The sequence below is a fragment of the Tursiops truncatus genome, chromosome 15 (assembly GCF_011762595.2).
Source record: "Tursiops truncatus isolate mTurTru1 chromosome 15, mTurTru1.mat.Y, whole genome shotgun sequence".
Taxonomy (NCBI): Eukaryota; Metazoa; Chordata; class Mammalia; order Artiodactyla; family Delphinidae; genus Tursiops; species Tursiops truncatus.
Genome location: NC_047048.1, coordinates 23,287,962 through 23,306,405, shown reverse-complemented (window position 1 = coordinate 23,306,405; position 18,444 = coordinate 23,287,962). Strand labels below are relative to the sequence as shown.

The 18,444-nt window shown below is 51.3% G+C and overlaps 1 protein-coding gene across 4 annotated transcripts in view; it reads right to left on the bottom strand.

The window, feature by feature from the left end:
- Positions 1-18,444, bottom strand: part of SYT17 (synaptotagmin 17) — a 147,873-nt gene that overhangs the window by 104,491 nt on the left and 24,938 nt on the right. Inside the window, exons 1-4 of one of the 4 annotated variants that reach the window (XM_073792265.1) lie at positions 11,139-11,973; positions 7,525-7,542; positions 6,719-6,867; positions 613-761 (exon numbers count right to left, since the gene is read on the bottom strand). In XM_073792265.1, coding sequence (XP_073648366.1) covers positions 613-761; positions 6,719-6,867; positions 7,525-7,542; positions 11,139-11,153 — 331 coding nt within the window. In that variant the 5' untranslated portion in view covers positions 11,154-11,973. Of the gene's footprint in view, positions 1-612; positions 762-6,718; positions 6,868-7,524; positions 7,548-7,686; positions 7,967-11,138; positions 11,974-18,444 lie in introns of those variants that run through there. The other 3 variants (XM_019921901.3, XM_019921900.3, XM_019921898.3) reach the window with 3 other exon arrangements.

Genomic DNA, 18,444 nt, shown 5'->3' with positions numbered 1-18,444 from the left:
AGTAGTAGCTGGCCCCGTTCAATGAGACATTAGCTTCCTAACTGGCCCCAATCCCTACCCTGCCCTAGTACAAGGCCAAGAGTCAGCTGCCATTTGTCACTGCATTAGGGTGATATTTATCTCTCTCCAACCCTCTGCACTCAGTCACTGACACAATCCATTTGGCCCCTGAAGTCACTTGAATTTGCAAGCCCTGCTACGTAACATGGTAACTAACACTTGCCTTTCGGGGTCCGAAATGATAATATGCTGACAATGTCATCAACTGAGCCAATTCAATGAAACTTGTGATCAATACTACAAAAATCAATCAAAATGATCGCTTCTCACTGAACTTGGAAGAAATCAGGTGCGATGCCCTCCTTTGTCACACTGCCATGATCTCTGTCATCTCGTCTCCTGGCCTGTCACACCACTCCACCCCCTCCCCAGAGATGACCCTGTCCTTCACGTCTTTCCCGGGGATGCTCCTGAGTGTCTGGGAATGCCAGCTTTCTCCATTTGTCCTGGAGACCCAGATAGCGGGGGTGAACTTCACGGACTCTGAGTGGCAGCTGAGCAGCAAGGCTTGCTCGAGCCAGGACCCCTGACCGTCACGGCAGAGACGCTTACTTGAAATCCTCCGGGTCAGGCTGTATGTAGACTTAGATGTGTCCGAGGACGAGCATCTCCGATCTGGGGAGTTGGTCCGTGGGGTCAGCGGGACTTCACTGGCTGTGTGGACAGAGTTCCCGTCCTTGTCACTGCTCCGGCTGGCCAACCTGTAGGAGAGAAGAGGTCTCAGTGGTCGTCAGAGAATCCCCAGGGATCGGCATCTCTGTCCCGTGGGAGACAGACCCATGACGAAACTGCTCTCAGACCCAGTTTATGCAACTTGGAATAAAGCAAATTTGAAATAAACTCTCAATAGCCGTTAACTCTCGATAACATCTTGCTTGTTGTACAAAATGTGAAATGATATAAATGAGTATTTCCCAATTTAGAACAATATCCTATAACAAGGTCACTCCAAGTTTCTTTGAATGGCAAGGCTATGGCCACAAAATGGCCCTGAGAATCAATGATTTAAGAGCAACATTTTGATGTGTAGAAACAGCTGCCAATTAGCAGCAGCCACAACTCAGTGTGCTCCCAATAAGGATGAGAAATGCTGAAAAAATAGAAAGCACTTCGGGGGGCGGCGGAACAAGGTAGTAATTAAGAGCTAGCTCAAGGCAAGTCCCTCCCTCTCTCTGTGCCTCCGTCTCCCCGTCTATAAAATGGGACTAATAATAGTACCTGCCTTACCCAGTTGCTGTGAACACTGAGTTAACAATATAAAATGCTTAGAACAGTGGTTGGTATGTTGCAGGTAAGTGCTCAATACATTTTAATTGATGTTATTCTAGCAGAGGTGGCTTTAAGATCCCCCAATACTCACACAGCTACTAAGGACGCTGGGAAGGGGAAGGGGCGGGGAGACAGCTTGCAAAGTGGCCGTGAGACTGATGCTGCTGACAGCAAGCCCCTCGGCCATACCTTCAAGACTGCATCCCCCAACTTGACATTTAAACCTGAGGCGAAACTAGTCTTGAAAAATGCAACTTTCAAATTCTATAAGGTCTGCAGATGCAGCCTGGGCATGACACGAGACTGATCTGATGTTCCTCCAAAGCTAGGGTCACAGCCAGGACGAATGGGCACGTTACGGGGCGAAACTCCCAGTCCTTGCTTGCCTCCTGCTCCTGGTCTGTAAAAGGAGAACGGAGGGGCTTCCCTGGTGGCGCAGTGGTTGGGAGTCTGCCTGCCGATGCAGGGGACGCAGGTTCGTGCCCCGGTCCGGGAAGATCCCGCATGCCGTGGAGCGGCTGGGCCTGTGAGCCATGGCCGCTGGGCCTGGGCGTCCGGAGCCTGTGCTCCACAGCGGGAGAGCCCACAACAGTGAGAGGCCCGTGTACCGCAAAAAAAAAAAAAAAAAAAAAAAAAAAAAAAAAAGGAGAATGGAGCAGATGGAATGTGGGGCATGGAAGGGGGCAGGCGAGGGCACAGAGATGCGATCGTACTAGATCCTTCTCTCTCTTCTGTAAATGAAGCAGCAGCACCTCCCAAGGAAGGCAGGACCAAAATGCGACGCGGCCACTGGGGCCCCTCCGCCTGCATGGCCTGCTTCCCGGCTGTCATACCTCACCGAGGCCGCTGCCTCCACCTGTGAAGTCCCATCAGTCTTCAAGGATCAGCTTAAATGCCATTGCTTCCTGAAGCTTTGGTTGAGTCCTCCCAGACACGGTAGCAGCGTATGCCCAGCCCACCCCTGTCCCTTTGGCGACCATCAAGCCTCCGTGCCCTCTGTTCCTTCCGCCCGGAATGCTCTTCCTGCCCCCCGTCACCTGTCTTGTTCCTCCTCATTGTTCAGATCTCAGCTGCAACAGCACCTCCTCAGAGAGGCCCCGCCCTGTCCCGTCACCTCCTCCCACCCCGTCACTCCTTATCCCTGCACCTTCTTTTTCCCACTTCAGCACATAACTCTTCTTCAGTGTGGCCTGCCTGCCTATCTTCTGCGTCTAAGCCACAGCTCCACGCGGGCAGGGGCAGTATCTGCCTTACTCACCACTGCCCTCCTTGCCCTGGCACGGCACCTGGCACGTCTGGGGCGCTCTGATTTATTTTTTTCAGTGATGGGTGAATGAATACACCTTTCCAGTGGTTCTCATCTGACTTATCTTGTGTCACTCTGATCTGAGGGCACGCCTTGTCACTCCTCCCATAACAGGGTACAGATCTTAACGGTGGGATCTGTACTTACTGTGATCAAAAGTACCAGGTGCTGAGCACCTACTGTGTGCCAGGCACTGTGATCAATGCTCTGTATGAACCATCATTTCATCCTTGAATCAATGCAGGAGTTAGTCATTATGAACCACCCCCACCCCCTTTACAGACAGGGAAATGGAGGCCCCAGTCGGGTGGAGGGAGGGGTGGAGAATTGACCTGCACCACTGTGAAATGGCAGAACCCCAGTGGAATGCAGCAGTACCAGACTCCGGATCACATGCCCCACGCTACAGAGCTGGGTGTCCCCTGGGAGGCCTGTAAGAGCCCTGCGCTTAGTAGGTACTCAACACATGCTTGTTGGACAAAGAAATAACCTAATTCACTCTTCAGTGAGGGTCTTCCTGGCACTGCCCCAAAAGGAGCCAGTCGGATTGTACCGTTTTTCTGACCCTCACCAGCCCAGCCCAGCCCAGCCCAAGAAAGCTGGGGGGACCCACATGATGGAAGCATATGTGACAATTAATGGTGTGTCCCCCCAAATCACACACACAAAGGGCCAGCTCATCTGCCACATGCCACCCCACAGAGAGGCATGTTCTGTGGTTCTTGGTTCTAATGTCACAGTAGCAACAGCACTACAAGGCCTGTACACTTGACATTTCTACTCTCTGCCTGTTTGATAACATGCAACTGCCTGCCTGGTAAATAAATCTGAGGAAAGCACAAGCACTAAATTCTCTTTCTGGAGGATTTAACCGGCCTCCCCTTTACCGATTTCTCTTAATATTTCGCATGATCTTGACAGTCAAAAATGTACTCAGTGTGCCCAGGATTCAAGGAAGACCTGGGTCATCTTAGGAAGCACAAAGGTCATGTACAGCTGCTCAGACTGTACACTGCACTACGCTAGGTGGTCCCATTCATAATGACCACCACGTGAAGGGCACCTCCTGAAGCTGTGTGGTGTGCTGGCTCTGCTGGAAGGTTCCAGCCCACTTCTCTGCTGGTGGCATAACCAAAACAAGTGTCTTCCCTGAGGGTCCCACCCCAGAAGAAATCCCCCGCTTGTACAAAGGGTCAGCAGCCTGGGCAAAGCAAAACTATCCTCCAACTCAGTGGCCGTGCATCTGGAACACTCTGCATCTGGGGCAAACAGATACCAGGCTGTGATTTTCAATGTCTATCAGGGGTCTACTCTGGTTCAGAAGAAAATCCAAATTCCTTAATCTGGCATTTGAGACCCTGCACGACCTGAGCTCGCAGGCTCGTTTTCTATGATCCCCCCGATTCGTGGCGTTTGTCCACCCTGGATCCAGTCACAGCACCCAAATTGTTTATTACCCAGGTCTGCAAACTACAGGGCCAAATCCACTGCCTAAGTTTGTAGAAGTGTTATTGGAGCACAGCTATGCCCATTCACTAATGAACTGTCTATGGTTGCTTTTGTACTACAAGGATAGAAGTGAGTAGCTGCAACAGAAACTAAGCCCAAGAGGCTAAAATATTTACTATCTAGCACTTTACCGGAAAAGTTTGCCAACCCCTGTTCGACTAGCTTATTATTTCTTGTGTTTCAGGTGGAATAACCCTTTCCCTGGTTCCAGCATGGTCAGCAAACCCAGGAATGATCCCAGCACTTTTTCCTCCAAGCAAAAGTGATTGGATCAAGTGATTGGCACACGACCCGAGCCAGGGCAATGAGAGCCTTTCCCGATACATTTGTTGCTGTTAAAAATGAGGCAGAGAAAAAACAAAGCTTAAGAATGAGGCCAGGGCTTCCCTGGTGGCGCAGTGGTTGAGAGTCCGCCTGCCGATGCAGGGGACACGGGTTTGTGCCCTGGTCTGGGAGGATCCCACATGCCGCGGAGCGGCTGGGCCCGTCAGCCATGACCGCTGAGCCTGCGCATCGGAGCCTGTGCTCCGCAACGGGAGAGGCCACAACAGTGAGAGGCCCGCGTACCGCAAAAAAAAAAAAAAAAAAAAAAGGATGAGGCCAAAACAGAAGAAACATAAAGAAAGAGAGTGAGAGCGCGTACATGCACGCCCATGACATCATTTGAGCCCCTGGATCCAGCTATGCCTGCAGTCATTCTCCCAGGATTTTTCCATAACAAAACTCTATGCAAGACCGTCATACGGGCGTGCAGGGTGTGAATACACAAACTGAACTTATATACCTGCTGTACCTCCTACACTAGAGTTTAAATCCCCTGAGCATGGGAACAGGACTCTATCTAGCCTTGTAGGGCAACCTCAAGAGAAAAACTACCGAAGAAACCGAGATTAACTTTTCAAGGGCATGACTGCCACTTTCAGGACTCACTTTCTGCCTGCAGGTTAGTCAGCTGGTCAATAGCCATTTTTTGGAATGAACAAGACAGCCCTGGCACAGCAGAGCTGGAGTTCTTCTGAGCATGGCTTTAAAGACGCCAGATGGGCTGAGCCAACCTCCGTCACTGGAAAATGGGGATGATCCCTTGATTAACGAGTTGGTTTCACCAAACATCTCAACTCTGTGCACACCTGCAGGATCCAGGCTACAACCTGTGAGTAATGGGAGGTTCCTTAACATTATCTTTATCAGTTGAAAGAATCTTGATCTATACCTAATAATAACAGAGATGAATACTTACTACTGTGCTCAGCACATTACGTGCATATCTCATGACGCCTAACAGCGACCCTATAAAGTAAGTTCTATTACTTTTCCTACTTTACAGATGGGGAAACCCAGAATAGGGTAAAAAGAATCACTTAACGTCTATGATTACCAACAAGGTATCAAGCAGCCTGAGGTACTTTTGCATACACTAATTCATGCAATCACCACAACCACCCTATAAGATAAATACTATTCTTTTTATCATCCCCATTTGACAGATGGGAAATCAAGGCACAGAGCGATCAAGCAACTTGTCCAAGGGAACAGAACTAGAAAAAAGTAGGAGAAACAGGATTTGAACTCACAGAGCCTGACACAGAGCCATTTGGCTATGGAAATATCTGATACTTGCTTCTAAGAAAATAAGAGGACTGAGGCATGACCCCCAACTTGGAGGGAAAGATGGGGCGCCAGAGGCTTCTGGAATCTTAGCCCAAGGGTTTAGCTGAGACAGCACTGGATCCCCACTGAGGCTGCAGCTGTGGGCCCTCACACTGTCTTCCCAACTCTCTGAGCCTCCCCTCTGTATCATGAGAAGTGGCACCTGGTGATTCCCAGGCCCTGGCCCTCTAGACTCAACCCAGACTCTCCGGCCACATTCCTCTCCCAGCCACAGAGAGGTGGACCAGACACGTGGCTGAGAAGCTTCAAAACTGCGTTCCCAAAATATCCGAGCGACTGGCAGATGGAGATGTTGTATGCGGGCGCGGGAGGAAAACGAATTGGAAATAAAACGAAAGACGCCAGAGAGAACATAAACAGCGAAGGAGGACACGATGGCGACTGGAGGTGCTTTTCTGCTCCCCTGTTTCTGAAGTTCCTGCTCAAACCAGCAGAGAGGCACTTGTTTGTTCATGCTGTCCACACCAAATACTCCTTGAGCATCTAGCATGAGCCAGGCACGGGCCAGGTGCTAGGACAGTTTGTCATACTGACTTGGATTGAAACCTTTAGAATGTGGACATCCCTTGAAGAATATAGATGCTCACAGATCTTTTCTGCTTGGAACGACACTCAGCGTGATTAAACGTGCCCACATGCTTAGCGTTACACAGTTCGTATCTCAGAAGGCCCGATGTGAAACCAGCTACACTGAAGCCCCACCCCCAGCTGGTCTCGCCAGCCTGCCGAACGCAGCGAGGCACAGAGCACATCCCATCAGCAGCTAAGAGGTCGATGGAAACTCAGCCTTTCCCACTTTCACACCCCAAATCCTCCTTCCCGGGCCCCAAACCCCCTCGCAGAAACGGAGGAAAGAAAGGTCTTAAGATTGCCTTCCAGGAAGTTCGGAGCAGTTTTACTTACAGCCAGGGAGGAGTCTGGGCAGGGAAAGGTCCCAGAATTTCAACTTCATCCTCACTCGACTGGCAACAGCTGGATTCATAGCACTTCTGACAGCAGTGCCGGCAAGTCCATCTGCAGAGCAGCAGATCGGAGATTCTAGAAAGAAAACCCTGAGGCCATTGGGGGAGGTGGGGAGTGAAGAGGGGTAGAGGGGAGGTGGAAAGGGTGGGGAGGAAAAAGAGGAAAAACACCCAAAATTACAAGCAGCTGATCCCTGATGAGAAATAACGACATTCAGGAGGTCTGCCTCCGCCACTGATCACTTAGAACAAAATGTTTTCCATTTCTATTTACCAACTGCAGGCACAAAGATGTGGCAAACACCAACCCGCTCGAGCCATTAATAGCGAGCACAATATTTGCAGGTTATTTTCTTTTGCAGTTTATGTGAACGTCTTTCTTGACATGGGGATGGTTTATTCAACATCGTGAGGGCTATGCAATATGTTCTCAAAACACAATGAATATTACTTTGTCTTCTTGAAAGCAAAGCAAAAATATTTAAAAAAAATCATCTCATGACATGAGAGTAAACAGAGATAATCAAATGGCAATAAGTAGGGGGTGGGAAGGAAAACTTATCTCATCAACTAGTGTCTTTTCACCGGGATCTCCCTTCCGTAGAAGGGGATCGAAACCATGCCGTTATCAACATCCGGTTGCTGTTTAATATTCAATATCCCCGCAGCCCCACACAAGGCTCCAAAATGACAAGCAAGCATTTCTTGATCAGAAGCCAGACCAAACGAATCGCCGAATTAACTCACCTCGTTTAAAGGTTCCAACTGCCCTTTTAGAGATCCACGTGAAGCCAAGGGGCGCAGAGGGCGAGGGGGGTGACAGAGAGAGAGAGAGAGAGACAAGACCAGTTTAGCAATATTCCAGCAACCCAAAAAAAAAAAAAAAAAGCCCTGCTTCTTTCCACTTACCATCCTGGGAAGGGAGCTGACCTCCTAACAAGGTGTTGCTACCTTCAGGGTTGCTGGTAGCCTCCCGGCTAACCAACACCGAATAAATGGGAAACTTTAGCATTTCGATTTGATTTGCACCGTATGCTGTTATGAATCAGAGCGGGTGGATAGATAGTCATGCTATCCAATGCAGCCACACTTCAGGAGAGGAGCAAACCTTCCTATACAGAAATAGCCATGAAGCCAACCCAAAAGGACATGATTAGCTAACAGGCAGGCAGGCACAGCGTGGATGTGACTTGGCTCCCCCGCCCTCCCCGAGGCCCTACCTTCCAATTCTGCTCCAATGGTGGGGAGCTTCACATGACCACCCACAAACAGAGGGAGCCAAAGAAAAGAAAGCCATAGTCTGGTCCTCGGGAAGAAGGGAGGGAGCCCCTCCCTTCTTCAGCCCCACCTCCACCCCAGTTTCTTCTCTCCGGTTCCCAAGGCAGAGTCTCCCGCCACCCGCTTCCGGGAGAGAGTCTTAATGGCTTTCCAAACGGGCCAAGTAAACCAGGTAGGTTAGGAGGAGTCTCCCACAGAACTCAGAACTTTGAGTCAAGAGGGAGAAAGTTAACTGTCTTTTTCAATTCTCTTGCAAGGAGGAGAAAGTCTTAATTTGGTACCATTGTATGTGACATTTTTCTAACAGTTGCAAATCCCATCCCCGCCTTCCTTTTTAAACTGAGAGCAGACCCCAGCTCAGAGCCTTGGAGACAGCCTACCCATCTAGAATCCAAGAATGTGGCATTATTCTCATGGTGTTTATTTTTCCTGTTGCCTTCTGTTTATATCACGTGACCCTGGTTTTCTATTATGGTAATGACATAAAGTTTCCTTTTCATACTATTTTTTAAAGTTAAAATAAAGTGCAAGTCCATTTATAGAAAAAAAATTAAGTGAATAACAGCACAGGTGGTTCGCAGCTCATGAAAAACTCAAAATCCTTGAAGTGATAAGCGATTTACTGCAGCTTGGGAAACGAAGTCTCGGGCACTAACCACACCGAGGTGGGTGAGGAGAAGGGTATGAAACTGAGTGAAGAAGCGCTAGTCCTGGCCTCACCAGTGGCCAATCATGTGACTTGGGCAAGTAGGGGTGGCGGGGGGGGGGGCACACTCTGAGCCTCAGTTAACCTCTTCTCTTTAGTGGAAGGGCTAAGCTAGGACACTATGAAAATGCTTTGTCCTGCCCAGCTGCACAATATCTGAACCCCTTCTGTGGCTTATGAGAACCAGTTTGTCAAGTCCAGTTGGAACCTGCTAGGCACCGGGGACTGTCCTGGCCAATACAGCGGTGAGGTGAACAATGCAGAAAAAGCTATGCCCTCGTGGGGCTCACATGAGAAAGTGCTTTAAAATGCTTACGGTCAAGTGCAAGGATACAGTGATGCTTCTTTACAACAAGCCAGGCTCACAGGGAAGTGTTCCTTGGGTATGCTGTGATCCAAAGAGAACCATTTCTAAAACCATGATGAGCAGAAGCAAGGCCACCTCAGGGGCCCCAATGAGGTACAACCACGCAGCTTTCTCAAGGCCCAGGTGCAAGGTGACTGTCAGGGCAGCAAAGAGAAACCAAGGAAAATGAAGAAAGAGGAAAGGGAAGATGCTCTGAGGCTCCCAGGAATGCCAAGTCTTTGAGGCTCGGTTTCATGTGTTTGACCCAATGGAGGAGAACTGATTCGAGCCAGGAAAAAAAGGAGGAAGGGGGAGAACCCAGATATTCTAGAACAGGGGGTGCAAGCTATGGCTAGCAGACCAAATCCGGCCCGCAGCCTGTTTTTCCATGGCCCTCCAGCTAAGAATGGTTTGTATATTTTTATTTGGTTGAAAAAGAAATTTAAAGATGAATACTTCTTGACTCATACGAAGTATATGAAATTCAGTTTCAGTGTCCACAGACTTTTATTTAGACACAGCCATGCCCATTAATTTACTACTGTCTATGGCTGTTCAGAGCCAGAGTCAAGAGGCTGTGACACAGACCATGAAGCCCTCCAAGAAAAAAGAAGTGTTTACTATCTAGCCCTTTACAGAAAAAGTTTAACACCTTGTTCTAGGAGGAAAGTCAACATCACCGGGCCGTCCTCATACCAGATGCTTAACAAATCCCCCACCGATCCCCACCAGCCCCCTTTTAGGCCTCACCACGACCCCTAAGCACCTGTATGGCCTTGGGCAGGTCCCTTAATTACTCTGTGCTTGAAGGCAGTCATTAAGACCCAGAGAAGCATTGTTCCTTTCTCGCTGCACTGCGCATTCTGAGGGGCAGGGACCTGCTGCTTTCTCAGCTGTGTCCCCACTGCCCATACATAGCAGGTGATTAGCCAAGTGTCTCGAGCAACTGTCGAACAGCGCCCCGCCCGACAACATCCACACAGTAGGTGAACAGTAAATGTGACCTTCATTGAACTTGAAAAGATGACCTAGGGATTCCATAAAAGAGAAGTCAATGGAGCAAACCTAAGGAGAGGGATGTGAAGGCTATGGCCTAGGTGGCAGAGCAGAGTTGCTGGCTGGTGGAAAAGTCTAAAGACATGACGAGGGGATGCGTGAGCCAAAGGGGCACGAGGGGACCAGCAGCAACCCCAGCTGTAGCCGAGGGGAGACGTGAGCCCGCATGCACCCTGACTGTGGGAGCCTGGAGGCTTCTCTGCCAGGCTGAGGAGCCAACCCCAGAAGCAAGCAGCTCAGCGGGTCTGACTGCATGACCTTGGCGCTGACCCGTCGCCACTTCCCCCCCAATGTATCGAGAAGAAAGGTCTTTCAGTCAAGCAGTGCCCCCTCACCGCCCCCTAAAGAAGGTGCTTGTAAATTATTTCAGCCTAAGGATTCTTGGGGGGTGTCCCCAAGATGATGGTGGTCCACAACTCCCAGACCCCAGTGCAATGGCCCAAAGTAATCGGCTGCCCCCCAACACCACCAGCGCGCCTCTGGTGTGTCCCCCACCGCTCAACACCCAGTGCCCGGGAAAGACGACGTCCTTGTCCCTCCTGGCCGAAACAGGCTCCCTCCGCCGGCCAATTAGCCGGAGCCGTCACCAAGGCAACGGCAGCTGGCGGGCCGGGCGGCTGGCGCGCCCCGGGCCGCCCTGCCCGCGGCCCCTCCCCTGGGGAGGGGTGCACGAGGGAGGAGGTGGGGGAAGGGAGAAGAAAAGTCCGCCCCACCCCCATTCCTTCCCCAGGAGGTGAGGGCGCGCGTGAAGAGTCCGCTTAGGGCCTTTCGTCACGGTGTGCGGGGGTCCCCAGCCTCTTCTCCTGGGGCGCACCCCCCACTGCTGCACAGGTAGCCTGCGCTCAGACACCCTTTTTCTCCAGGCAAGTTTGTGGCAGCGCAGCCGTCTGCCCTCCCTCCCGCGCGCTCACAGTCGCAGGGGGCGCGGCACCCCTCACCCACACCGCGGACCTGGCCCCCCGGCCTCAGCCCTACCTGAATGTACGCCATTTTCGCCCGCGCGCACTCACTCCGGCCCGGGCATGGCGCCGCCACGGCCACTTTGCCCTCGCCAGCCCGAGAGAGGGGAGAAAGCAAAGGGGGAAAGAAAGAAAAAGGCAGCCGGGTGGCCCCAGACGTGACTGGCGTGGCTGATGAGCGGCTCCCGCCCCTCCGTCGGCCGCCCCGTCCTTGCCTTCCCCTGCGTTCCGGCTCCCGGAGTCGGGGCCGCCTCCCAGGTTGGGAGAGCTCGGGCGCCCAGGGCCTCCGCCTCGGCCTCCCTCGCTGTCCCGCGCTTCCCCCGAGGCGCTCCCCAGGCTACATTAAGGCCGGGACGCCTGGGGAGGAAGCCCGGGGCAACCACGGAGACTGCAGCGACCCCGGCGCGGGCGGGGCCGGAGACGCTGGGGCCAGTGCGCGCCAGAGGCGGGGGAGGGGACCGCGAAGGGGAACGGGGTGGGAGGGGGCGGTGCGCGGGTCAGCCCATCCGGTCGGCACCGATGCTGGCACCTACGAAGAGCGGGGCCTCCGAGGCGGCCGTGAAGCCGAAGGGGCACGGTCCAGCCCACCTTGTAGTCTGGAGCTGGGAGAGTCCTCCCCATCCAGCCCTCTCCCAGACCAGGTTGGAAAAACTTTATTCCCGCCCCCGCCCCCGACGCGCCTAGAACTGTTGCGATGAGGAACGCAAAGGCCAAACGAATGGGAGCCTCAAGTTAAGGTGGGGCCTTGGGCTCCCCGAGGGAGATACCGCGGCCAGGGTGGCAGGGGCGCGCGGAGAGGTCGGCGCGTCCCTTTACCCTAAAGCTGCCGGACTTGCGCCCTGGGCGCAACAGGTCTGGCGCGGGACGGCCCAGCAGCGCCACCCAGCGTCGCGCCCAGCATCCTGCGTCTCTGCCCGCTCGAAGCTCCGCGCCAGCGAGCGTGCGCCCCCGGGCGTGTCCACCGCCAGCCTGTCAGCCCTCGTGGCTGGGACGGTCTGGGCCTGGAGGCCTCCCCCAAGCCCGTCCTCCCACCCCAAGGCCACAGAGCTGAGGCTGGGTCTCCACTGAGGGATATGAAGTGGAAGACTGCCCTTCGCTGGTTCTCTTTTTAAAATGCCCAGCCATCTCCAGTTGCCAGTCACCTCCAGTTGCCCGTCACCAGTTTACCCGCTTTTTAAATCTCCCACTGCCTCTGTCTTTTCATCAGTAAAAATGGCATAAAATCTCTGCCCTGCCTTTCCTCCAGGGCTGTCTTGTGGGAGTAAATGAGGAAATTAATGCGGAAGTTATAAACAAAAGGTGTAATATACATATGTGTAAATATTTTGTGTAAATATCTAGCATACATATACATTTCTAAGTATGATATACTATTTCATTTGTAGCACATGGCATGTAACACATGTTGAGCGATTATAATTCTGCAGGCACCGTGCTCAACCCTTCACAAGCATTTCATTTTGTCCTCCTCTGCCTTGCGTACTCCTATACATCTAGCAGAGTGCTTGACTCCTCTTAACTTTATGAGGGAGCTGCTGCAACTATCCCCAGTTTACAGATGGGGAAAGTGAGGTGCACAGAGGTAAAGCCACTCTACCAAGTTATGACAGCTGCCAGTTGGTCGCACTGGCATTTGAACCCACCATGGTCTGTACTCCTAACAACTTCATGGTATGTATCCACAATGTTTCTTTAACACTGATGGGAAGTGTGCTTGGTCGGGAGTGGGCTTCACAGAGGAGGGGTGCCCACTGGGATAGGTGCTCCTTGTGGGGACTTGAGGGAGGTGGAGGGGTTTGCCAGGTGTTCCCATGAGGAATAGCTAAGTTTTTTTGTTTTTGTTTTTTTTGCGGTACGCGGGCCTCTCACTGCTGTGGCCTCTCCCGTTGCGGAGCACAGGCTCCGGACGCGCAGGCTCAGCGGCCATGGCTCACGGGCCCAGCCGCTCCGCGGCATGTGGGATCTTCCCAGACCGGGGCGCGAACCCGTGTCCCCTGCATCGGCAGGCGGACTCTCAACCACTGCGCCACCAGGGAAGCCCTAGCTAAGCTTTTTGAGACAGTGCCAGGCAGGGCTTTAAACCTTTTAAAACCTTTTACAGCAAATTCAATCTTTTAATTCTCTGATATGCTTGAGGTGGGCACTATTACTGTCCCACTCTTCAAATGAGAAAAAAAGGAGGCACAAAGCAGTGAAGTTGCCCAGGGGCTATATATACAGCGTCGAGGAGCTGGAATTCAAACCTAGACCCCTTAAACGGAAATCCTTCCCTAGCCGCTGCCCCACGTTGCTGCATAGTGCCGGATATTGGGGGTAGGGGGATGAAATCCTTAGGGTTAGTTTGGTACCTTAATCCGTAAAGACTTAAAACTGCCTCAGAATACCAAGCACCCCTCCTCCAATGAAGGGGGTTATTTTAAATGGGGATAATAGCACCTACCTCTGGGATTATCAAATACTTTCATTTATGTCAAGCACCAGCATGCAATGGGCGCTTAATAAATGCTGTTGAATGAACAAATGGATGGTGTTAATAGCTGATATGGGTGCCTCCAACTCTTGAGTCATTATTATGATGGAGGGCTGATCCCTTCACGTGCATTCTTGTGTAATCCTCACCAGAGTCCTACAAAGTGGGTACTATCATCATCCCATATTACAGGTAAGGAAGGTGAAGATCTGAAGGGGGAGGGGAGTTGCTCAAGGTAAACAGGTGACAAGTGGCAGAGACAGGAGAAAAATCTGATCTGGTTAGCTGCAAAGGCCCATTTCTTTAGGGCTGCACCATCCTGCCTCCAATGAAAGAAGGAACAAGAAATCGGTCCTAAGTCATTCATCAGGGGAATGTCACTTCAGGGTCTCCGGCTCTGCGAGCCTCTACCTGCCCCACAGGGGACCTGCGGTCCAGCTTTGAGGTGAAACCTGGACTCAGACCGAGGCTGTGCCTGTTTGGATAAGGCACCTTCACGGGTCTCAGTGGAGAGGCCCCCAGGCCAGTACACTGACAAATTCATGGAATTGCATATGACCTGTGGTGTGATAAAGGGAGGCCCAGGGGGCTGTCGGGGTACTGAGGAGGGGCCCTAACCTAGTGTGGTGAGGGTCAGAGAAGCCTTCCTGAGGGGTGACCTTAAGCTGCGTCCCAAAGAACCGAGATGAGGAGATTATTCTAGAGCCCAGTGGTACTTGATTGGGGTGGAGGAGTCCATGAATTTAGAAAGGCATAAAGTTACATCTCCATGGTCACTGACCTGGGACTTCGTCACCAGTAGAAATCACATATGTTCCTATCACATTACAGTTGTTGCTTTTATAACTTGACTCTTCATTGACACCCTTTACTGTTTGAAAATTACAGCAGTTATTAGGCCTCTGCACTAGGTCTTTCTATTTAATGCATTATTGAAGAAGCACATGCATTACCATAGTTAAATTTAAATTGGTTTTAATATTTTGATAAATGTATCTCAGTATGTTATAATTTCATTATAATTCCATGTATCCTGCTCTATGATTGAAAAGACATTATTCAGAGGTGGGGTCTAGAGGCTTCCACAGACTGGCAGAGGGGTGCATGGCAGAGAAAGGATTAAGAACCCCTGGAGGTCACATGTACATTAGCTTAGAGATGAGAGTGCGAACTCCAAGTAGCTCTCTAGCTGAAGTGAGGGGAGGGTGGTACCAGCTGAAATTCAACAGGTAGGAGGGACCAGGGGCCAGGTAGTCTGGCAGCCTTGTGAGTTACCCCATAGAAGAGCAGGAAGAGTCAGGCCGAGGCAGATTTCTGGCGTGTCTGTGTGTGTGTGTGTGTGTGTCTGTGAGCGCCGAGCAGACAGGCCTGAAGGCAGGGAGGCTGTTGCAGCAATCTGGGTAACAAGCAGTGTGAGTCTGAACCAAGGTCATGGCCATGAATCAGTGGCCGAAAATGAATCAGCAGTGATGAGGTGGGGAAGGCAGGGGAGGCTGGAGGAGGGCAGGTTTGCTGGGGGAGGAATTGGGGTTTTGTGTTTGGATATGTTGAACCTCAGATGTGTATTGTCTAGGGTTCCTGAAAGAAACCCAGTTCAATCCAGCTTGAGCGGAAAAGAGCTGATGGGCTTATTAAGTTGGAAGGCCAAGGGCAAATCCCACAGAGATGTCTGGATTTAGGGATGCGGTGAAGTCATGAGGACTCACTCTCTCTCCATATCTTCTCTCTGAACATTGGATTTTTTTCCGCCTGGAGTAGGTTTGTTTCACATGGCAGAAAAATGGCCACTAGTGCCTTAAGCTTATATTTTAACAGTTTATGCTCCAAAAGGAAGAGAGACTTTGTATGAAATCTTAGGGAAAAACTCTAAATGGTCCTGCTTAGGTCACGTGCCTACCTCTGGACCAAGCCGTGTTTCCAGAGGACCCAGCACTCTGCTTGAGTCAGCCTGGACCAGGTGACCAGACATATGTGGGTATCATTAGCCATGACCCCATAAGGACCCAGAGAGGGGCAGGAGGGGTTCTGTAAGAGATTACAGGAGACAAAAATGCGCACAATGATACGGCAGTGGAACATCCAGGTGTAGATGCCCAATGGGCAGGTTCGATGGTTCCAGAGTTCAGCCCCTCCTAATGCAGAAAGACACTCAGAGTTGCAGATCAGGAGATGAGGCTTCAGTCACCTCCTGGTGGCATGCCCAAGCTCATCTCAGTCTACAGCGTCTACAAGGAACCTGGCCTCTCACACTCTCCCCTCAGAGACCCAGCCCTGGATGGCAGACACAGGCACCTAATAATGGTTTTCTCTTCAGGATCCTTAAGAAGGTAGTTAGAGGTGGCATTGTAAACCACAGACCTCAGGATAGCTCTTATAACTAAAAAGCACCAGAACGGCAAAAGCAGTTACTGGCGTCCATATGGGCAACACACATTCTGGTTAGGTGACTTTCTATTTCTGCCATACAGGCTGACGGCATCGTCTCCCAAGTCAATTTTAATTACACAGCTTCCAGCACATGCCATTTAGGTCCTGTTTTAGCTGTGCCCGTAACCCTGGGCAGTGTTTCTGAACACCACGGAAGTAAGAAGGCTCCAGGCTAATTAAATAGCTGGTCTGGAAATAGGAAGGGCGGCCCCAGGGCTGACATAACAGGGCAACCCTCTGAGTGACCATGCATTGGAGTCAGACCCCTTTCATCTCCATCTTCACCAGGGGTAGTGTGGTTTGATAGCTTCAAGTCCAACCTCACCTACATAATAACTGTGTGGCCTCAGGTAAGCCATTTAATCTCTGGGAACCTGAGTTTTCCTCACCTGAAGAATGGGTATAATGCTTTCCTCCCAGGGCAGGTGTGAGATGGGGCCAATGAGAAAAATGCATGTGAAACACGAGCGCATAGTTCAAAACCAGTGGCTTCTTTCCGCCATAGCATACATTTAACCTGCAGCCACGGTGCCTCTTACCCTGTTTTACAGTTGGAAGGGAAGAGTGTGTCAGGGGGAAGGAAGGGTTAATGTGGAGGTTAAAATCCTGACCTCCGGGGTGAGCCAGGCCTGGGTCTAGGTCGTACCACCTGCCACTTAGAAGCTGTGTGACTTCACACCTGTCTCTCTGTGCACCTCACCTCCCTCCTCCATGAATGGGATGCTAACAGCCACTATTTCATGGAAGTGAGGATTCATCCCTTAGCACAGTGCCTGCCAACGAGGGGGGTCTCAAGAAATGCTAGCTATTATTATTTTTTATTTTCAAAATATATACACACTACACAGACAAGTCACTATTTTTACTAGTCGCTGTACTAGACGCTTTGTTTACCCTGAACCATTGTCCTTTTCTGTTCATGGCCAAAAAAGAGAAGGAGAGCTGTGTCACACACTAGGACATTCGTTCTCAAACCTGACTGCACAGAAGAGCAGGATGCGGGCTGTCTTGTTAATTTCCCATTCTCAGCCTCCTCAGCAGAGATTCTGGTGCAGTGGGGTCTGGGGAATCTGCATTTCCTAACAAGCCTCCTAGGGTAGGCTGATGCAGGTAGTCTAAAGTTTGACCTTGACCTCCACACACTATAACATCATCTTTGGACTTCCCTGGTGGTGCAGTGGTTAAGAATCCGCCTGCCAATGCAGGGGACACAGGTTCAAGCCCTGGTCCGGGAAGATCCCACATGCCGTGGAGTAACTAAGCCCGTGTGCCACAACTACTGAAGCCCACGTGCCTAGAGCCCGTGCTCTGCAACAAGAGAGGCCACCGCAATGAGAAGCCCACGCACCGCAACGAAAAGTAGCCCCCGCTCGCTGCAACTAGAGAAAGCCTGCACGCAGCAACAAAGACCCAATGTAGCCAAAAATAAAATTAATTAATTAATTAAAAAAAAAAAAAGAACATCATCTTTATGTTGGTCACATACTTTCTACCGAGGAAGATGGTCACCAGCAGCCAGGCTGCCCCATGAGCGTCGTTCCATTGGCTAGAAAGGATCAGGTGGAAGATTTCATGGAGGCAGGGGTAGGCCTGATGGTGTCCATAATCCCTCAAGATGTTTGACTCACCGGTGATGCTTGACCTCCAGCTGATCCCTGCAGCCCACTGGCCATCTCCTTATCTTGCATGCTGTCTGCTGGCATCACTTCTAAGGGTCTTGCTCAGATGAAGGAATCTGAAGGTCTCGCCTTTGAAACCCCACTGAAGCCCCCAACCCATAATACCTCCAGCCCTCACACTGGTTCAAGAATTTCTACCACATATGCTCCTGATTAAGGCTGGTAGCTATAGTCAGCCAAACTCTCTCCGCCCCTTGATTCAGAAAAGGGTAGCTAATTATTTAGCCTTGAAGAAGGAAAATCTGAGGGCAATTTAATAATGGGCTGCAAACATATGAAGAGTTATTAGCAGGGAGCTGGTGACCACCTGTTCCCTCTGTCTGCCATGGCTAGGAGAAACGGAGATGGGATTTAACTGCAGAAATAAAACAGGACACCAGGGTAGTCATGAGCGTACATCACTAATGTGATTTCAAGGGGCATAATATAAAATCTACCTTCCTAGGACTTACGGCAAGGAAAGAGCTTTGGAACTGACGTGTTGTCTCCCCGCAGAGGCCAGAGAAAGGCCTGAAGCTGTGAGCCACTTCAAGGCAGGGATTTTATCTTACTCGGCCCTGAGCCCCGGCACTGGGCATACCGTAGACCAGCGGTTCTAAAAGCAGGGTCCCTGGGGTTTCCCTGGGGTTTCCCTGGTGGCACAGTGGTTGAGAGCCCGCCTGCCGATGCAGGGGACACGGGTTCGTGCCCCGGTCCGGGAAGATCCCACATGCCGCGGAGCAGCCGGGCCCGTGAGCCATGGCCGC